Source organism: Ovis aries, chromosome X (genome assembly GCF_016772045.2).
Source record: "Ovis aries strain OAR_USU_Benz2616 breed Rambouillet chromosome X, ARS-UI_Ramb_v3.0, whole genome shotgun sequence".
Classification (NCBI taxonomy): domain Eukaryota; kingdom Metazoa; phylum Chordata; class Mammalia; order Artiodactyla; family Bovidae; genus Ovis; species Ovis aries.
Window position 1 is genome coordinate 129,177,165 of NC_056080.1, and position 19,120 is coordinate 129,196,284.

The 19,120-nt window shown below is 38.6% G+C and overlaps 1 protein-coding gene across 5 annotated transcripts; it reads left to right on the forward strand.

Moving 5' to 3' along the window:
• The first annotated feature begins 7,912 nt into the window (after window positions 1-7,912).
• TCEAL4 (transcription elongation factor A like 4) lies at window positions 7,913-10,931 on the forward strand. Of its 5 annotated transcripts, none has more exons than XM_027963599.3 (3): window positions 7,913-8,022; window positions 8,604-8,676; window positions 9,030-10,931. In XM_027963599.3, the coding sequence occupies exon 3, from the start codon at window positions 9,056-9,058 to the stop codon at window positions 9,914-9,916; it is 861 nt and encodes a 286-aa protein (XP_027819400.1). In that variant the 5' UTR covers window positions 7,913-8,022; window positions 8,604-8,676; window positions 9,030-9,055; the 3' UTR covers window positions 9,917-10,931. The 5 variants fall into 5 exon arrangements, with proteins under 5 accessions (XP_027819400.1, XP_027819403.1, XP_027819401.1 ...); XM_027963602.3 differs by having other exon boundaries at window positions 9,035-10,931; XM_027963600.3 differs by having other exon boundaries at window positions 7,930-8,454.
• Window positions 10,932-19,120: the final 8,189 nt, after the last annotated feature.

Sequence of the window (19,120 nt, forward strand, 5' to 3'; positions counted from 1 at the left end):
ATTCTTAACTTTCTGCCATTAGAGTGGTATCATCTGCATATTTGAGGTTATTGGTATTTCTCCTGGCAATCTTGATTCTAGCTTGTGCTTCATCCAGCCTGGCATTCCATGTGATGTTCTCTGCATAGAATTTAAATAAGCAGGATGACAATACACAGCCTTGTTGTACTCCTTTCCCAATTTGGAATCAGCTCGTTCTTCCAAGTCCAGTTCTAACTGTTGCTTCTTGACCCAAATACAGGTTTCTCGGGAGGCAGGTATGTGGTCTGGTATTCCCATCTCTTCAAGAATTTTCCACAGTTTGTTGTGATCCACACAGTCAAAGGCTTTAGGGTAGTCAAAGAATCAGAAGTAGATGTTTTTCTGGAATTCCTTTGCTTACTCCATGATTCAACAAATAATAAATAAAATAATAAAAATAAATAAAAGCTGATACAGTGTTCATTTCTTTGACCCATCTCAGCCTCCACTTGGGGAATTAATCCAAATTAAAATATATAAGCATAAAATGCATAATGTTTTTCCCTTAATAAACTCCAACAGCTGGGAATGTCACACGTCAGGTTGAGTTCCAGGGTCTGCTTCTGCTTTTCCCTCTCCTAAATTCTTTCTTGTGACCACAAATCTGCCCCCATTTGTGACTCCACTGATAAGTGTTTTTGTAGGCAGGAGAGAGAGAAGGATTTACAATTGAAGTATCAGTGTTATATTTGTGATGTTTACCCCATGTTGTTTGTGTTTGTAGTTTGCTTATTTTCACGTCTGTATTATAACGCGTTATAGGATTATAACACTCTTTTTTGCTTGATGGACATTTGCATTGCTATAAGTTTTAAGCTTACTAATCAGTCTTCTTCATATCTTTTGGTGGACACAAGGACATGTTTCTGTGGAAATATACCAAGACTGCAACTGCTGAGTCAAAATGTACATGAATGTTTAGCCTTAGTAGATGTTGTTTTCCAAAGTGGCTATATCAATTTATACTTCCACCTAGAGTACCTATGTGTTTTTAAAATAATTTATCTATTTTTGGCTGTGCCGGGTCTCTTTTGCTATGAGCGGGCTTTCTCCAGTTGTGACGAGCAGGGGCCACTCTCTAGTTGCAGTATGAGGGCTTCTCATTGCAGTGGCCCCCTCTTTCTGTGGAAAGGGCATGCAGGCTCAGTAGTTGTGGTCCACAGGCTTAGTTGCTCCAAGGTATGTGGGATCTTCCCAGACCAGGGATCAAACCTGCATCCTCTGCACTGGCAGGTGGATTCTTAACACCTAGACCTCCAGGGAAGTCCACCGCCAGTCTTTTGACTGCTATCCATTCTCCCATTTGACAGATGGATGGGCAAACCAACTGGGCCTAAGAGAAGTTAAATATTTTTTTTTTAAGTTCCAAGTCTGAATTCTAGGCTCTTCCTACTAGGCCATCAACTTTTACTGCATGGGTTTTCAATACTCAAGAATTAGTCATTTCAAAAATACATGGAATGATTTTTTATAAGATTAAAATTGTGTTAAAGTTACCCTCTTAAATGAATGAAATGTTACCTGAAATTTACCCTGAAATGCATGAATATTAGTACTTAATCAACATCATATCTTAATAGTAATGGTTGTGGCGGTAGTGGAGGTTTAGTTATTCCCTTTGGTCTAGGACCTGGGTTGACAAAATTTCTTTGTAAAGGACCAAATAGTAAATATTTTAAGCTTTGTGCACTATCTATTATCAAACCTAGTATTTTCATATCCTTTATATTGTTCTGGTTACTATTGGTGCATAACAAATTACTCCAAAAATTAAAAGATTAAAATAATCATTTATATTCAGAAAGTATTCAGCTGCTAGGTTCCTTATTATTGTTATTCCACTATTATTTTCTTCCAGTTTTGCTGAGATATAATTGACATATAATACTGTATAAGTTTCAGATGGTAAAGAATCTGCCTGTAACGAAAGAGACCTGGGTTCGATCCCTGGGTCGGAAGGGAAGATCCTCTGTTGAAGGAAATGGCAATCCACTCCAGTATTCCTGCCTGGGGAATCCTGTGGACAGAGGAGCCTGGTGGGCTGCTGTCCATGGGGTCACACAGAATCAGACATGACTGAAGCAGCTTAGCATAACATGCATCATCTTACATAGATACAAGATCAAAGAAATAGAAAAAAAAATTTGTGATGAGAATTCAAGATTTACTCTCTTATTATTCATGTGTAACATATGGCAGTGTTAAATATATTATCTTGTACATTACATCCCTACTACTTATTTATCTTGGGCTTCCCCGGTGGCTCAATAAAGAATTCACCTGCCAAGGCAGGAGACAAGAAACACAGGTTGGATCCCTGGGTCGGGAAGATCCCCTGGAGAAGGAAATGGCAACCCACTCCAGTATTCTTGCCAGGGAAATCCCATGGACAGAGGAGCCTGGTGGGTTACAGTCTGTGGGGTCAAAAAAAAAAAAAAAGTCAGACATGACTTAGCGACTAAACAACAACAGCTTATGTATCTTATCATTGGAAGTTGTACCTTTTGTCTGCCTTCATCCAATTCTCTTTTCTTCCCCACTCTGGTTACCACAAATCTGATCTCTTTTTCTTTATTTGTTTTTGAAGTTTAATTGACCTACAACACTAAGTTAGTTCCTGTTACACAACATAGTGCTTTGGACTTTCTAAACATTTCAAAATGACCACTGCAATAAGTCAAGTCACAATATGTCACTATACCAATATATTACATAGTTGTTGATTATATTCCACACTGCATATTTCATACTGGTGACATTTATTTTGCAACATGAAGTTTGTACTTCTTTATCTCTCTCACTTCTTTCTTTCCTCCCGCAACTCCCCTCTCCTTTGGCAATCACCTGTTTGTCCTCTGTGTATGTAACTGTTTCTGTTTTGTTATGTTTATTCATTTGTTTTGGTTTTTAGATTCCACATATGAGTGAAATCATACAGCATTTGTCTTTGATTTATTTAATTCAGCATAATACCATCTAGATCAAATCATGTTGCTATAAATGGTAAGAATTCATTCTTTTTATGGCTAATATTCCATTATATATCACATCTTCTTTATCCATTCATCCATTGATGGGCACTTTGGTTGCCTCCCTATCTTGCCTATTGTAAAGAATGTTGCAATGAACATATGGGTGCATATATTTTTCCTAATTGATGTTTTTGTTTTCTTCAGATTAATACCCAGAAGTGGAATTGCTGGATCATATGGTAGTTCTATTTTTAATTTTTTGAGGAATCTCTATAGTGTTTTCCACAGTGGATGCATGCTCAGCTGTGTCTGATTCTTTGAGACCTCAGGGACTGTAGCCCACCAGGCTCCTCTGTCCATGGGATTTCCCAGGCAAGAGTACTGGAGGGGGTTGCCATTTCCTCCTTCACGGGATCTTCCTGAACCAGAGATTGAATCCACATCTGCATCTCTTGCATTGGCAGGCAAATTATTTACCACTGAGCCACCTGGGAAGCCCTTTTCATAGTGGCTGCACCAATTTACATCCCCACCAACAGTGCATGAGGGCTCCCTTTTCTTCACACCCTCGCCAACACTTGTTATTTGTTGTCTTTTTAATAATAGCCATTCTGACAGGTGAGATGATACCTCATTGTTGTTTTGACTTGTAATTCTCTGATTAGTGAGAGTAAGTATTTTTTCATGTGCCTGTTAGCATGTATCAGCTCTTTATTCCATTTTTACTGAAAAATAGTATTCCATTATTATACCACATTTTTTAATCCATTCATCAGATCATGAACATTAGGGATATTTCCACTTTTTAATTATTATGAGTAATGCTACCAAGGACATTTGTATATAAGTTTTTGTGTGGTATTTTTCCATTTATCTTGGATCTAGAAGTAGAATTGTCAAATCATATGATAACTTAATGTTTAACATTTTGAGAAACTGCCAGACAGCCTGTTTTCTACAGTGGTACATCATTTCCCATTCCCACCATCATTGCGTGATGGTTCTAACTTCTCCGTGTATTTGCAAATGCTTGTTATTATCTGCCTTTTTATTATATCACTACTAGTGGATATGAAGTGGTATCTCATTGTGGTTTTGATTTGCATTACCCTGGCAGCTGATAATGTTGAACATCATGCTTATTGGTTTTCTATACATTTTCTTTGCTGAAATATCTATTCAGATCTTTGACCATTTTTATTCATTTATTTATTCATTGCACCATGAGGCTTATGGGATCTAAGTTCCAACCAGGGACTGAATCCATGGCCTTGGCAGTGAAAGTGCACACAGTACTAACTACTGGACAACCAGGGAATTCCTTGCCTATTTTTAATTGCATTGTAAGTTCTTTTTGTATATTCTAGATGTAAGTCCCTTATCAGGCATATTACTTTCAAAAATTTTCTCTTCTGCGGGTTGTGTTTTCACTTTATTAATTGTGTTGTTTAAATTTAAAAGTTTTCCATTTTGGTGATGCCCCATTTTTCTATATTTCTTTTATTGCTTGAACTTTTAATGTCGTAGTGAAGAAATCATTGCTTAATCCAAGATCATGAAGAATTACACCTTCATTTTCTCCTAAGAGTTTAATAGTTTTAGCTTTTATATTTAGGACTTCATTTAAGTTCTGTATATGGTGTGGTGTGGGAGTCCAAATTCATTTTTTGCATCTGGATATCTAGTTGTCTCACATCATTTGTTAAAAAGATTCTTCTTTAAGCACTAAATTTTCTTGGCATTCTGGTTGAAAACCAACTGATTATAAATCTGAGGCTTTATTTCTGTATTCTCAATTCTGTTGGTCTGTATGTCCTTCTGCCAGTGCCACACTGTCTTGATTCCTGTAGATCTATGGTAAGTTTTGAAATCTGAAAGTGTGAGACCTCAAACTTTATCCTTCTCTTTCAAGATTATTTTTGTCTGTTCTGAGTTCATTGCATTTCTGTATGAATTTTGGGATCAGCTTGTCAAAATCTGCAGAGAAACCATCTGAGATTTTGATAGAGGTTGTGTTGAGTCTGCAGATCAATTTAGGAAATATCGTCCAACTCAATGATATGAAGTCTACCAGTCTATGAAACATAGGATATCTTTCCATTTATTTATGTATTTTTTAATTTTGTTCAACAATGTTTTATAGTTTTCAGTATACAATTCTTGGACTTTCAAAATTTATCTCTAAGTATTTTATTCTTTTTGATGATATTTTAAATGGAAATGCTACTTTTCTTTCCTCTTTGAATTATTCATTGCTAGCATATAGAAACACACTCAATTTTTGTTTATTGATCTTATATTTCTGCCACAGTGCGGAACTCTTTCATTCTCATAGTTCTTTAGTGAATTCCTTGGGATTTTCCATATGTGTGATCATACAATTTATAAATAGAGATAGTTTTTACTTCTTCCCTTCCAATCTAGAAACTTTTCATTTTATTTTTCTTGCCTACTCTGAAAAGAATTTGCGTGTTTGTCAGAAAATAAGGCTCTTCATTTTCTTTAACTATTTAAATAATTATACAAATTTACTTTCCATAATAACCTATACCTTACTACTGAATAGAAATGCTTCTTTATCTTATACTAAAAACTTTATACTTGGAGATGTTTTATTCCTCTTACTATCTTTATTTCAGTACTACAGTGAGTTAAGCTTGTAGCTTTATAAATCATTCTGCTTCACTGAAGTATGAGTTTTTCCATCAAGTATAAATGAAATCCACACCAGATAACATAAGGTAACAAGCACAGTGCCTGGCACATAGGTGGTATTCTCTAGAGCAAGGGTCCCCAACCCTCTGTTAGGAACGAGCCCTTACCGCCTGAGTTCCACCTCCAGCTGGTCAGTGGCGGCTGTAGATTCTCACAGGAGTGCAAACCCTACTGTAAACTGTGCATGAGAGGGGTCTAGGTTGTGCCCTCCTTAGGAGATTCATCCCCAAACCATCCCCAGTCAGGGTCCATGGAAAAATTATCTTCCACAAAACCAATCCCTGTTGCCAAAAAGGCTGGAGACTGCTGCTCCACAGGTCAATACCACATCCTGTGGTTATCCTTTGGGTCACAGCATCCACAGTAATTTCGGGTTATGGATAGCAAATAATTATTTTTACTGCATTTTGAGCACCCAACATAAAAGGATTCTTTTTCTAACCAGATGTCCAAAGATAACCAGAGTAAACAAATATACCAAGAAGCTTATGTAACCCTGGTTTGATTCCTGGGTGGGGAAGATCCCTGGAGAAGGGATAGGCAAGTATATCTGTACTGATGGACAATTGTGATGTTCCCTTTTTTCCCATTGTAAACAAAGCCTACAGAATCCCTACTGTAGCCCCAATTCCAGCAAAGGATAAATGCATAATAAATAATTGGTATGGGAATTTAAAAACATATTAAAACACAAGATTCTATTTTAGCGTTTTATTATCTCCATGGGTAAATATTTGAGTTGGAATTGCTGAACCAAAATATCAAATATTTTTATTTTTAAACAATTTACAAAATTGCCCTGCAGAAAATTTTTACCAGTACACTCTACAAGAGCAGGGAGGGGTCGGGGTGGGAGGGAGGTGGGAGAGGATAGCAGCAGGAGTTTGGGGTTAGTAGATGCAAACTGATATATATAGACTGGATAAACAAGGTGCTACTGTATAGCACAGGGAACTATATTCAATACCCTGTGATAAACCATAATGGAAAAGAATATGAAGAAGAATGTATATGTATATGTAACTGAGTCACTTTGGTGTACAGCAACAATTAACACAACGTTTTAATGCAACTATACTTCAATAAAAAATAAATTTAAAAAAAGAGCAGGGAGAAATGCATGTGTCCCCCATCTCTTACGTTTTCATGTAATCAAATCCATCAGTCAAGTTCTTAATTGTTCAACTTTCAGTTATTATGTTTTTAAAGATCTTCTACGAAAAGCTTATGCAGAAGCAGAAGCTAGTTATTCAGAGCTTGTTATAACAAGGGAGTTAGCCACCCTAACCTGTGTTTGGCAGAGACTTAAACAGGCAGGGCAATGGGAAAACTTAAGAGTGAAAAAAATGAAGACCATATTTTCTCTGATTGGAAGTTGTTGGCAGTGAAACGCTGGTGAGCCAGAGGTATTTTATGTGATTGGTTTGGGGAGCATATTTAGATTTCTGGTTAGTGGCAGGGCAAAAATAGGAAGGCTGGTAGTCATTGATCAAGTCCAGAAGATTGCTGTAGAGGCTGTGGTTTGGCTTGTGGGGCTGCTTGCTACAGAGGTTGTGGGTTACAATTCTATTGTCATCTGGTCATCGTCTGTTCTGTATTCAGTCTCTCACTTAAAGATAAAAATCATTCTTTCATTTTGTTTCAAATATAAAATCATTTTCAGATCTAAATATTTAATTCATTAGAAAACTTATGTTTTGCATACCAGGACAAAGGGACAATTTCACTTTGACGGTAACATTTTTTCCTAAAAGTGCAATATTCTACTCTTTGTACAATATTAAAGTTCACAGTCATAGCATTTCATTTATACGTCTACGTTCTTTCAAAGGAATTTAAGAGCAAAGTTAGACTCCTCCCCCAGACTGCCCAACCCATAAAAAAAAAAAAAAAAAAAAGCCTCTGAGGTTTTGTTTTGTTTTGGTGGCGCCAGGCAGCGTGTGGGATCTTAGTTCTCCCACCGCGGATAGAACCCGTGCTCCCTGCAGTGGAAGCGCGGAGTGCTAACCACTGGACTGCCAGGTAGGTCCCCACCTCTGCGGTTTTTACTAAAATTATTTCTTTGACCAACTTCTCAAGAAGAGGAAAGGGACAAAAGGGCCCAGAGAGGTTAAGAGGCACCTGCCCGAGGGAGGCGGTGGGCGGCTAGCAGACGCCGGCTGGTGGGCGGGGTGCGGGGGCGGAGCTCGGGTGACGCGACGCTCACGTGACCGCTGGGCCCAGAAGTGGGCACCGGTCCGTAGTGGCCCTCCCTCGGTGTTGTCGGACCCGGAGCCGTCTGCGAGCCCCTAGTTGTTGCTCCTGGTTCTTTCAGGTCAGTGTGAGGGTCCTCGTCGCTGCCTGTGGGACACCGGAATGGGGGAGGAGGAACGGGCGCAGAAAGGAGAAAGGTTGGGGATGGGGTTCTGGTCGAGGGGAGCTGGCCAGACTGTAGCTAGAGATGGCGGAGGGAAGACGGCTAAGGGGGAGCAAACGGCCGTTGGGCGGAGGGAGGGGAAGGCGGACACCCCAAGTACCCATTCCCCTTTCTCTAAACATCCTTTTCTCTGCCCTCCGTCCATTTTGGAGCCGGAGATTGTGAGCTAGGGGGCGCCCCAGCAGTGAGGCAGTGGAAATAAATCCCCTCTGCCACTCTGTGCGTAGAGTAGAAAGTTGACCTCGAGGGTGGGGAGGCGAGTTGCCTTTGGGAGAGAAGGACGCAGAGATCCAAAATTAGTTTGGAAAACATCCTGGTCTGGCGCCCGAGGCATGAAAAGAAATGGCGGCTGGGGTGCAGGGGGCGGAGGAGGGGGTGGGGGAGGGAAACGGTGGGTGAGGAGGGCAGAGATTCTGGAAAGGGGCCCGAGTTCCTGTGCATCCACCGGTGCCCATCCCCGGTCTCCTGTCTGTCTGCAGGTCTACGTGTCTGTTGTTCCCTGCGCTCTACTGGGCTATAGAAAGAGGAGGAACCTGTCCAGAATCCCCGCAGGTCAGTGAAGGAAGAGGGCACTGGACAGGGACCCAGAGGGGTGGGGAGTGTGGAGGGACCGCCCGCGAAGAATTGGGGGCCCCACTGCCCACTTCCCAACACATTTACACACTGCCGCGCTGAGCAAGCATAGGGAAAAATGGCAGGGCCTGCCAGGGAAGTGTTGTCTCACGTGTGCACGAGGAATGGTGGGGTAAAGGGTGGGCAAAAGGCACTCTCGGAGGGCCAGACCAGGTCAGGAGATCCCTGACAAAGGGCAAGAAATGACTACTACTGTCCGGACCTGCATTTCCCCCCAAACCTCAGTCTCTCTTGTCTCCTCTTTGTCTTCTCTTCCCCCGCCCCACTCCCAGGACAGGAAAAGGAGGGGACGCTCAACATGGAAAAACTCTGCAGTGAAAATGAAGCAAAGCCTGAGAACCAGGGCAAGATGGAAAACAAAGAACAGCCACTGGATGCAGGAAAACCAGGAGCAGCTTGTACTAGGGAAGATGAGGAAAACTTAGAAAACCAGGGAAGGACAGATCCCAAGGGAAAAACAGATGAGGAAGTATTAACAGTTACGGAAAGGCCAGAGAGTGAGACCAAGCCAGAAGAAGGAGCCCCAGAGAGCCAAGAAAAGCCAGAGAGTGAGGAACAAGCGCAAGAAAGAAAAGCAGAGAGCGAGGGGAAGCCAGAGAGCGCGGGGAAGCCAGAGAGCGCGGGGAAGCCAGAGAGCGAGGGGAAGCCAGAGAGCGAGGGGAAGCCAGAGAGCGAGGGGAAGCCAGTGAGTGAGGAAGAAGCAAAAGAAACAAAAGCAGAGAGTGAGGGGAAGCCAGAGAGTGAGGAACAAGCACAAGAAAGAAAAGCAGAGAGCGAGGGGAAGCCAGAGAGCGAGGGGAAGCCAAAAGAAGACAAGCCAGCCAGCGAACCAAGGGAACCGAGGGCTGGCAGAAAGCGCCCAGCTGGGGAGGATGTACCCAGGAAGGCCAAAAGAAAAACCAACAAGGGGCTGGCTCAGTGTCTCAAGGAATACAAGGAGGCCATACATGATATGCATTTGAGCAATGAAGAGATGATAAGAGAATTTGATGAGATGGCCAGGGTGGAGGATGAGGTGAAGAAAACCAGACAGAAATTGGGGGGGTTTATGTGGATGCAAAAAAGTTTACAGGACCCCTTCCACCCAAGGGGCCCAAGGGAACTCAGGGGTGGCTGCAGGGCCCCGCAAAGAGGCTTTGAAGACATTCCTTTTGTGTAGTGTCTCTGGCAGGCATTTACCAGGCCTTGTGCTTTATTAACCTTAAATGCTAATCCTATACTGTAGGTGTCGCTCTCATTATTCAACTGCAGCCCTCTATGTTTCAGTAGCAGATTTTCATCCATTGCATGGAAAAATGTTTATGGTGCATTGTAAAATTAAAAACAAAAATAGTTTTCAGAACCATATATATGGCATCAGTCCATTTTTGTAAAACTACAAAGATACTTTACTAGTGATCCATGTACAAGAAAAACTGAAAACTATCTACTAAAAAATCAATAGCAGTTATCTGTGGGTGATTTTTTTTCTGTTTTTTGTTCATCTGTTTATATTCTCTTTAAAAACACACAGCTTACTTTTTATCATAGCAATAATGAAAGATAAAAAATAGGAAAGCAATACCAAGCAATCAAGTACTATTCAGTGAAGTGCCTTCTGAGGCAGTGGAGACACATAAAATTTGTGTTGCCAGGATGTGAACTGAGTAAAAGTCACATTACCTCTGGGACTCAAAGGTGCAAGAATCAATTTGGCAGTTAGTACAGATCCATTGTTGTAAGGGAAACTCTTGGCATCAATGAGTTGGGGATAAAACTTGCCTTCTAGGGCTGTGGAGAATATTCAATAAGATGCTGAGTATGTGAGCTGGTTCCCACTCTCTGCCCTGCACTAGCAGGGCCAGAGCCCCAGCAGATGTTTTGGAGAGGGCTGAGGAGGTTTCAAGTGTGTGCAGGAATAAGTCCAGACAGCTGTGAGGTGGGTGGCCCTCTCCAGCTGGGGTAATGTCATGACTCTTGGGGGGTATGCCTCTGCTTGTTGGTACTGTACCCTCCTAAGGCTCCCACTGCTGCTGATGGGCTAGAGATCGTGATGGTCTAAAACAACACCATGTCACAACTGAAAGGTGGAGAATTCTCTACAGTAGAGTTACCCTAACTCACCTGGGTAGCACCCAGTTGTCACTTGGGTCTTGCTATTTATAAAGTTCTTATAAAACATACCTTTGCAAGTATTTTGTTGGTTTGTGTGTGTTTCTGTGTACAGCCATCTGCACTGGATTTAGATACTGGAGATTGAACCGGGAGAAAAATCTGACCAGATGCTGTGCTATTCTCACCTGTTAATCTCGTGTCTGCTGACGCTTTTTTCTTAGAAGTCGTCTCCTAGGAAATTCCTGTTAAGCCCTGGCTTATCATTTCAGCAGACCCATCTACCTATGTGATTTTTTTCCCTCTGTCTCTTCATTAGCCTTTTATTTGCTTATAGTGTTTCTTTAAATAAATGTTTAGGCTAGTTGTAGATTTACAGAATTATTACAAAGATACAGTTTCCATATACCCCATACCTGTTATTAACATCATTGGAAAAGACTCAGGCTGGGAGGGATTGGGGGCAGGAGGAGAAGGGGACAACAGAGGATGAGATGGCTGGATGGCATCACTGACTCGATGGACGTGAGTCTGAGTGAACTCCGGGAGATGGTGATGGACAGGGAGGCCTGGCGTGCCTGGGAGACCCTGGTAGACTACAGTCCATGGGGTCGCAAAGAGTCGGACACGACTGAGCGACTGAACTGAACTGAACTGAACTTTTAGCTTGAAGCGTTCGTTACAATGAACCAATGTTGATAATTTATCATTAACCAAGATACATAATTTATTCAGAGTACCTCAGTTTTTCCCTAATGTCTTTTTTCTGTCCCAGGATCCTATCCAGGTTTTCATCTTACAATTAGTCATCATGTCTCCTTAGGCTCCTCTTGGCTGTGACAATTTCTCACACTTTCCCTGTTTCTTATGCCTTGACACTCTTGAGACGCACTGATCAGGTACTTTGATTAGTGTACCGCAGTTTCAGTTTGCTTGATTTTTCTCTTATGGTTAGTGAAGTGAAGTAGCTCAGTCGTGTCCGACTCTTTGTGACCCCATGGACTGTAGTCTACCAGGGTCCTCTGTCCATGGGATTTTCCAGGCAATAGTCCTGGAGTGGGTTGCCATTTCCTTCTCCAGGGGATCTTCCTAACCCAGGGCTCAAACCCGGGTCTCCCACATTGTAGACAGATGCTTTACCATCTGAGCCACCAGCGAAGCCTCTCTTATGGTTAGACAGGTGTTAAGTGCTTTTTTGGGAAGAGGATCACACAGGCAAAATGGAATCTCATAAAGGGTACATACTATCAATATTATCACTTTATGTTAATATTGGTCACCTGGCTAAAGTAGTGTTCTCAGGATTCTACATGGTAAAGTTACTCTTATTTCTCCCTTTCTAGACTATACTCTTTGGGAGAAAATCACTCTGCACAGTCTACACTTAAAAGACTGTGGTGTTATGTTCAATCTTGTTGAAGATGGAGTATCTCCAACATTTATTTGGAATTCTACATATTTGATTTCTCTCCATTTATTTAATATACTTTGGACTATACTACTACTATATATATTTTCATTGCTCAAATTTTTCCACTTTTGGCCATTGGAAGTTCTTTCAGTTGGCTTTTGCATCTATTTAACATACCCCCATCATTGTGTACGTGTGTATGTGTGTGTTTATAAAACTTTCTGGTGCTACAAAATGGTCTAGTCATATCTTGCATATTTCCTGCCCAAATCCTAGAATCAACCATTTCTTCAAGGAACCCTGGTACCTTTGGTTGGAGAACAGTACTAGAAACCAAGATTTAGGTGTTAAGTATACACCCTACCATTTGGATATCATTGCTTGTAGGCCCTTTCAGTTGATAAAGAAGATATATATGCATCTCTTTCTGTCTCTCTCCATATATATATATATATATATATATATGTACATATATATACATCTTTATATGTTTTAAAATATATATAGAGAAAATTTTGTCTTTAGTCTTAACAGACTCCACTCATTTCCAAAGTTACCTATATCAGTGCCTTATTCTTCCATCCCTTTCAGTGAAGTTGTTTCGTGCATTTGTGATATACTTGAGTCTTTTGTCACATTCTGTGTTGTGGGAATGTTGTTATAAATGCACTTTTAAATATCAATTCCAGTTGTTCATTGCTGGTATATAGGAAAGCAATTAAATTTATATATTAACTTATACCCTGTGATCTTGTGACCAGGAGTTTGTCAATGCTTTGGCATTTTCTACATAGACCGTCATGTCATCTGCAAATAGGGATAGATTTATTTCCTCAGTTCTAATCTGTACACTTTTTATTTCCTTTTTTGTCTTAATACACTAGCTAGGACTTCCAGTATGATGTTCAATAAGAGCAATGAGAAAGGACATCCTTGCCCTGTTCCTGACACTTCAGGTGAAGTGTCTCCTTTTATATCACTAAGTACCATGTTAGTTTCTTGTAGTTTTTGTTGTTCAGTTACCATGTAGATATTCTTTATCAAACTGAGGAAGTTCCCCTCTACTCCCAGGTTGAAAGCGTTTATCATGAATGGTTGTTGGAGTCTGTCAAATACTTTTTCTGTATCAAATAATATCATATAATTTTTCTTTTTTAGTCTGTTAACATGTAGTGGATTATATCGATTGATTTTCAAATGTTGAATCAACCTTGAATACCTGGAATAAATTTCAGTTGTTTGGCACATAGCTTTTTACACATTATTGGATTCAGTTTTATAATACTTTGTTGAGGATTTGTGTCTGTATCCATTAGAGATATTGGTCTGTAATTTTCCTTTCTTGTAGTATCTTTTATCTGGTTTTGGAATTAGGGTAATATTGGTCTCACAGAATGAGTCAGATGTTCTCTACTTCAGTTTTATGGAAGAGATTGTGGAGAATTGGTATTATTTCTAACATAAACATTTGGTAGAATTCACTGGTGATTTCTAAATGTTTACTGGTGGTCCTTAAATGTTTGGTACAAATTGGTCCTAGTGATTTCTATCTTTGGAAGGTTATTGATTCAATTTCTTTAATAGATACAGAACTATTCAGGTTATCTTTTTCCTCTCCTGTGAGTTTTAGGAGTTTGTATTTTTTGAGTAATTAGTCCATTTCATCTTAAGTTATCTAATTTGTAGGCATAGAGTTTTTCATAGTATTACTTCATTACCTCCTTAATATCCATGGGATCAGGAATGATAACCCCACTTTGATTTCTGATATTGTTAATTTGAGTCTGTCTTGTTTTCTTGGTTACCCTCATAAGAGATTTAATAATTTTATCTTTTCAAAGAACCAACTTTTGGTTTTGTTGATTTTCTCTGTTGTTTTCCTGTTTTCACTTTCCTTTCATTTTATTTCTAGTTATTTCTTTTTTCCTATTTGCTCTAAGGTTCGATCCCTGGGTTGGGAAGATAACCTGGAGAAGGGAAAGTCTACCCACTCTGGTATTCTGGCATGGAGAATTCCATGGACTATACGGTCCATGGGGTCGCAAAGAGTTGGACATGACTGAGCAACTTTCACTTTCACTAGGCTTAAATTACTCTTCTTTCTTTAGTTTCCTAAGAAGAAAGCATAGGTTATTGATGGGAGAACCTTCTTTTCCATATATGCGTTTAAGCTAGAAATTTCCCTTTAAGCATTGCTGTTGCTTTACCCCAGAGATTTTGATATGTTGTATTTTCATTTAGTTCAAATCATTTTTAAATTTCTGTTGAGAATTCTTCTTTGACTCGTGTTATTTAGACATGTGTTGCTTAATTTCCAAATAGTTGGGTTCGCCATCTATCCTGTTATTGATTTCTAGTTTAATTCTACTCTTTTAAATTTGTTAAGGTGGGTTTTATGGACTCTCTTGAGCTCATGTTCTATATGAGCTTGAATGTTGAATGGAATGTTCTATAAATGTGAATTAAATCACCTTGATTAATAATGCTGTTCAGGTCAACTACGTATTAGGTGCTCAGTTAGGTGTCTTGACTTTTTGTGATCCCATGGACTGTAGCTTGCCAGGCTCCTCTGTTCGTGAAATTCTTCAGGCAAGAATACTGGAGTAGGTTGCCATTTCCTTCTCTGACTATATCCTTATTCATATTCTGCCTGCTTAATCTGTCAATTACTGATTGGGGGCATTAAAGTTTGTAACTATAATAATAATTTGTCTGTTTCTCCTTTCAGTTCTATCAATTTTTGCTTCATATATTTTGACACTTTTGTCATGTACATATAATGTTTAGGATTATTATATGTTTTGCTCAGAATTGATCCCTTTATCATTATGTAGTGCCTCTTTTGATCTCTGATAACTTTCCTTGTTCTGCTTTGTCTGAAATTATGTAACTACTCCGGCTTTCTTTTTTTGTCCAGTTTTTTGTTTTTTTTTTTTTTTTTTTTTTAGTGCAGATCTTTCTCTGTTGCTTTGCTTTTAACCTCTCACTCTTTATCAGGGCTTCCCTAATAGCTCAGTTGGTAGAGAATTCATCTGCAGTGCAGGAGACCCCAGTTCGATTCCTGGGTTAGGAAGATCCCCTGTAGAAGGGATAGGCTACCCACTCCAGTATTCTTGGGCTTCCCTTGTGGTTCAGCTGGTAAAGAATCCACCTGTAATGCGGGTAGACCTAGGTTCGATCCCTGGGTTGGGAAGATCCCCCAGAGAAGGGAAAGGCTACCCACTCCAGTATTCTGGCCTGGACAATTCCATGGACTACAGTCCATGGGGTCTCAAAAGAGTTGGACACGACTGAGCAACTTTCACTTTCACTCACTCACTGTATTTAAAGTGGGCTTCTTGTACACAGCATATAGTTGGGTTTTTTAATTCACTCTGATAGTTTCAATCTTTAATTATGTATTTAGACCATTCATATTTAAAATGACTCAATATATTTGGATTTAGTATGAAGCATGTTTATAACTGTCTTCTATTTGTTGCCAGAGGCTTCTTTTTCTGCCTTCTCTAGTTTATTTTTGCCTGCACCAGGTCTTAGTTATGACATGTGGGATCTTTCAGTTTAGTTGCAACATGTAGGATCTAGATCCCTGATCAAGGATCAAACCCATGCCCCCTGCATTGGGAGTGTGGAGTCTTAGCCACTGGACCACCAGGGAAGTCTGCCTTCTCTAGTTTTCATTGAGTATTTTACATGATTCCACTTGTCTTCTCTTAGTGTATTGATTATATTTCTTTAAAATTTTTTCAAAAATTTTCCTTGAGTTTACATTTTTAACTAAGAACATTTTCAAATAATACTGTTCTGCTTTACTTATATGTAGTACAGGTACCTTAAGTGTTCATTTCACTCATCCATTTCCTGCAATCACTTAATACACTGTTATTTTATTACTTTTGATAAAGAGTTATCTTTTACATCAATTAAGAATAAGACAAAAAATTTCATTATACTTTCACTTATTGCATTTCCAACGCTCTTCCTTTATGTAAATCTGAGTTGCAGGCCTGCACCATTTTTTTGCAGAAAATCTTTTAACATTTCCTGAAGGAAAGGTTTGCTGATGCTGAATTCCATCAGTTTTTGTTTGTCTGAGAAAGTCTTTATTTCTCCTCCACATTTGAAGGATTATTTCACTGGATATAGAATTTTAGGTTAGTTTTTTTTTCTTTCAATATTTTAACTATTTACAGTTATAGAGATAGGAGTGTTAACACTGAAATGAAAGATATTTTTTTATTTCTTCTTGTAGTTCTGTCAGATTTATTTATTTTGTGGTCTATTTAATAAATGCATACAAATTTTAAATATCACTAAGTGATGCTTATGTCTTGTAATGCTTTTTGCTTTAAAGTCTATTTTGTTATTAATTTAACTATAATGGCTTTCTTTTGGTTAGTGTTTTCATGTTATTTTTCCCTTATACTTTTACTTTCAGTCTTTATGAATCTTTATATTTCAGCTATGTCTTTTGTAAATAGTATATAGTTGGGTTTTTCCAGTCCAAAAATCTGTGTTTTTTAATTGCTTCATGTAAACCATTTACATTAATGTACTTACTGCTATTAATACTGGATATAACCATTGTACCACATTCCTTCTCTTATATCCCATCTGGTTTATGTTTGTTTTTCCTTCCTTAGGATTGATTAGTTTCTTATTTTTGCCCCTCTATTAGCTTAGAAGTTTTACTCTCTTACTCTTCCTTAATAGTTATCCAGTAATTACAGCATAGTCTTGACTTACTAAAGGCTAACATTAATTTATACTTATACATACTCTTTAGATAATGCCAGAACTTTAAATGCTTTTACTCTAGTCCTCTTGACTCCTGTGTTGTCAGTATGAATTAACAAGATAATATTATTTTATATAGTATTGATTTAAATTTAAATTTATAGATAGATATTTAGCCTTTTAATTACTTTCTTTTCCTTCCTTCATCCCCAGTCTTCCATCTGAGATCATTTTCCTGTTATCTGAAAAATGTCCCATAGAATTGAGTATTTCCTTTGGTTTCTGACTGCTGCTAGAAACTCTTTGTTTTGGTTTATTTATAAAGCTTTTATTTTGCCTTCATTTTTGAAGGGTATTTTTGCTGCTTATTTTCTTGGTTGGCATTTACTTTCTTTCAAGATACTAAAGATGTCACTTCACCATCTTTCATTATTGCTGTTGCAAAGCCATTAATTAGCCTAAGTTTTGTTCCTTTTGAGGCATACTCTATCGTTTTGGCTATTTTTATGATTTTATATTTGTCTTGAATTCTCTGTAAATTCACTATTATGTATTCTATGCATGGGCTTCTTTTTATTTATCCTGTTTGGGATTTGTTAGACTTCTTGGATCTATGGATCAATGTCTTTAATCAGTTTTGAAAAATTCTCCACCATTAAATCTTCAAAGAGTGTCTCTGAACAGTTCCATTTCTCTTTTCCTTTTGGAATTCCAATTGAACATGTATTAGACCTTATCCTTGTCTGTATTTTCCATCTTTTTGACCACCTGTGCAGCCTTACAGATAATTTCATCTGAATATAAGTTCTAGTTATTTAATTCTCTTGAGTTGCATCTAATCTGCTGTTAAAAGCCATCCACTGAGTTTCTAATTTCAGCTTTGTTATTTTTCAGTTTTGGAGTTTTCTTTTTTCCCTACTTTTTTTTGGTTTTCTGGTTCCATGTTGAAATTTTCAAGATTGGATTTTATTTATCTGAATACACTGAGCATTGTGGTTTTATTGTTCAGTCACTCAGTCGTGTCTGACTCTTTGAAACCCTATGGACTGTAGCATGCCAGGCTTTCCTGCCCTTTACTGTCTCCCAGAGTTTGCTCAAACTTGTGTCCATTGAGTTGATGATGCCAAGCACTATGGTTTAGTAGTCTGTATCTGATAATTTGAATAATTCAAAGCTAATGGATCTGCTTCTGTTGTCTATTGCCTATGGTGCTTCTTATCTATGATGTCTCTTCTTTGTTTTTCTGGTTATCTTTGTGTATGGGCATTGTACTTAAATAGCTGTTTGTTGGAATAATTTGAGGCTGAGGATGGTGGAATCTTTTCCAAAGAAGATTTTGTTTGCACTGGTTAGGCCCATAAGGATACTTCTTGTCTAAAACCACCATAATCTATATTCAAAAATTAAACTTTACTAGTCCACCTAGATGTTGCAAAGCCAAGCTAAAAGACTTTGTGAGGGCTAGTTTATTTCCAGTTTATAATTACCCTTAAAGTGAAACATTTGGAGTTCCTAGGAAACTCCTTCCCTTTTAATAAGACTTGGGCTTTGAGTTTTATTATTCTAGTGCTTTGAGTCTTCTAAAGCTTCAATTCACTTAACACTGGTTTATTCCTTAACCTTTACTCCTTAACCATAGATGCCCTTAAGACAAATACAGTTAACCTTATGAGTACTAAAAGAAAATGGGGAATTCTTCTTTGACCTCATATAGGAAAAGTTTTTAACTATGAGTCAAAAATCTAGATGCAATAAAAGACAAATCTGATAAATGTGACTACTTTTTTTAATGTATGGCAGAAATACATCATAAAAAGTCAAAAAGCAACTAACAAGTTGGAAGTAAATATTTGCAACTTTTATAACAGATAAAGGCCTAATATAATGTATAAAGAACACTTCAAAAGTGCAAAGGAGCAATAACCCAATAGAAGAACGTGGAAAAGGGAATTCCCTGGAGGTTCAATGGCTAAGACTCCACGCTCCGAATGCAGGGGGCCCAGGTTTGATCCCTGGTCAGGGAACTAGATCCCACACACCACAACTAAAGATCCCACATGCGGCAACTAAGACATGGTGCAGCCAAATGAATAAAAATAAATTAAAAAAAAAAGATGTGGAAAA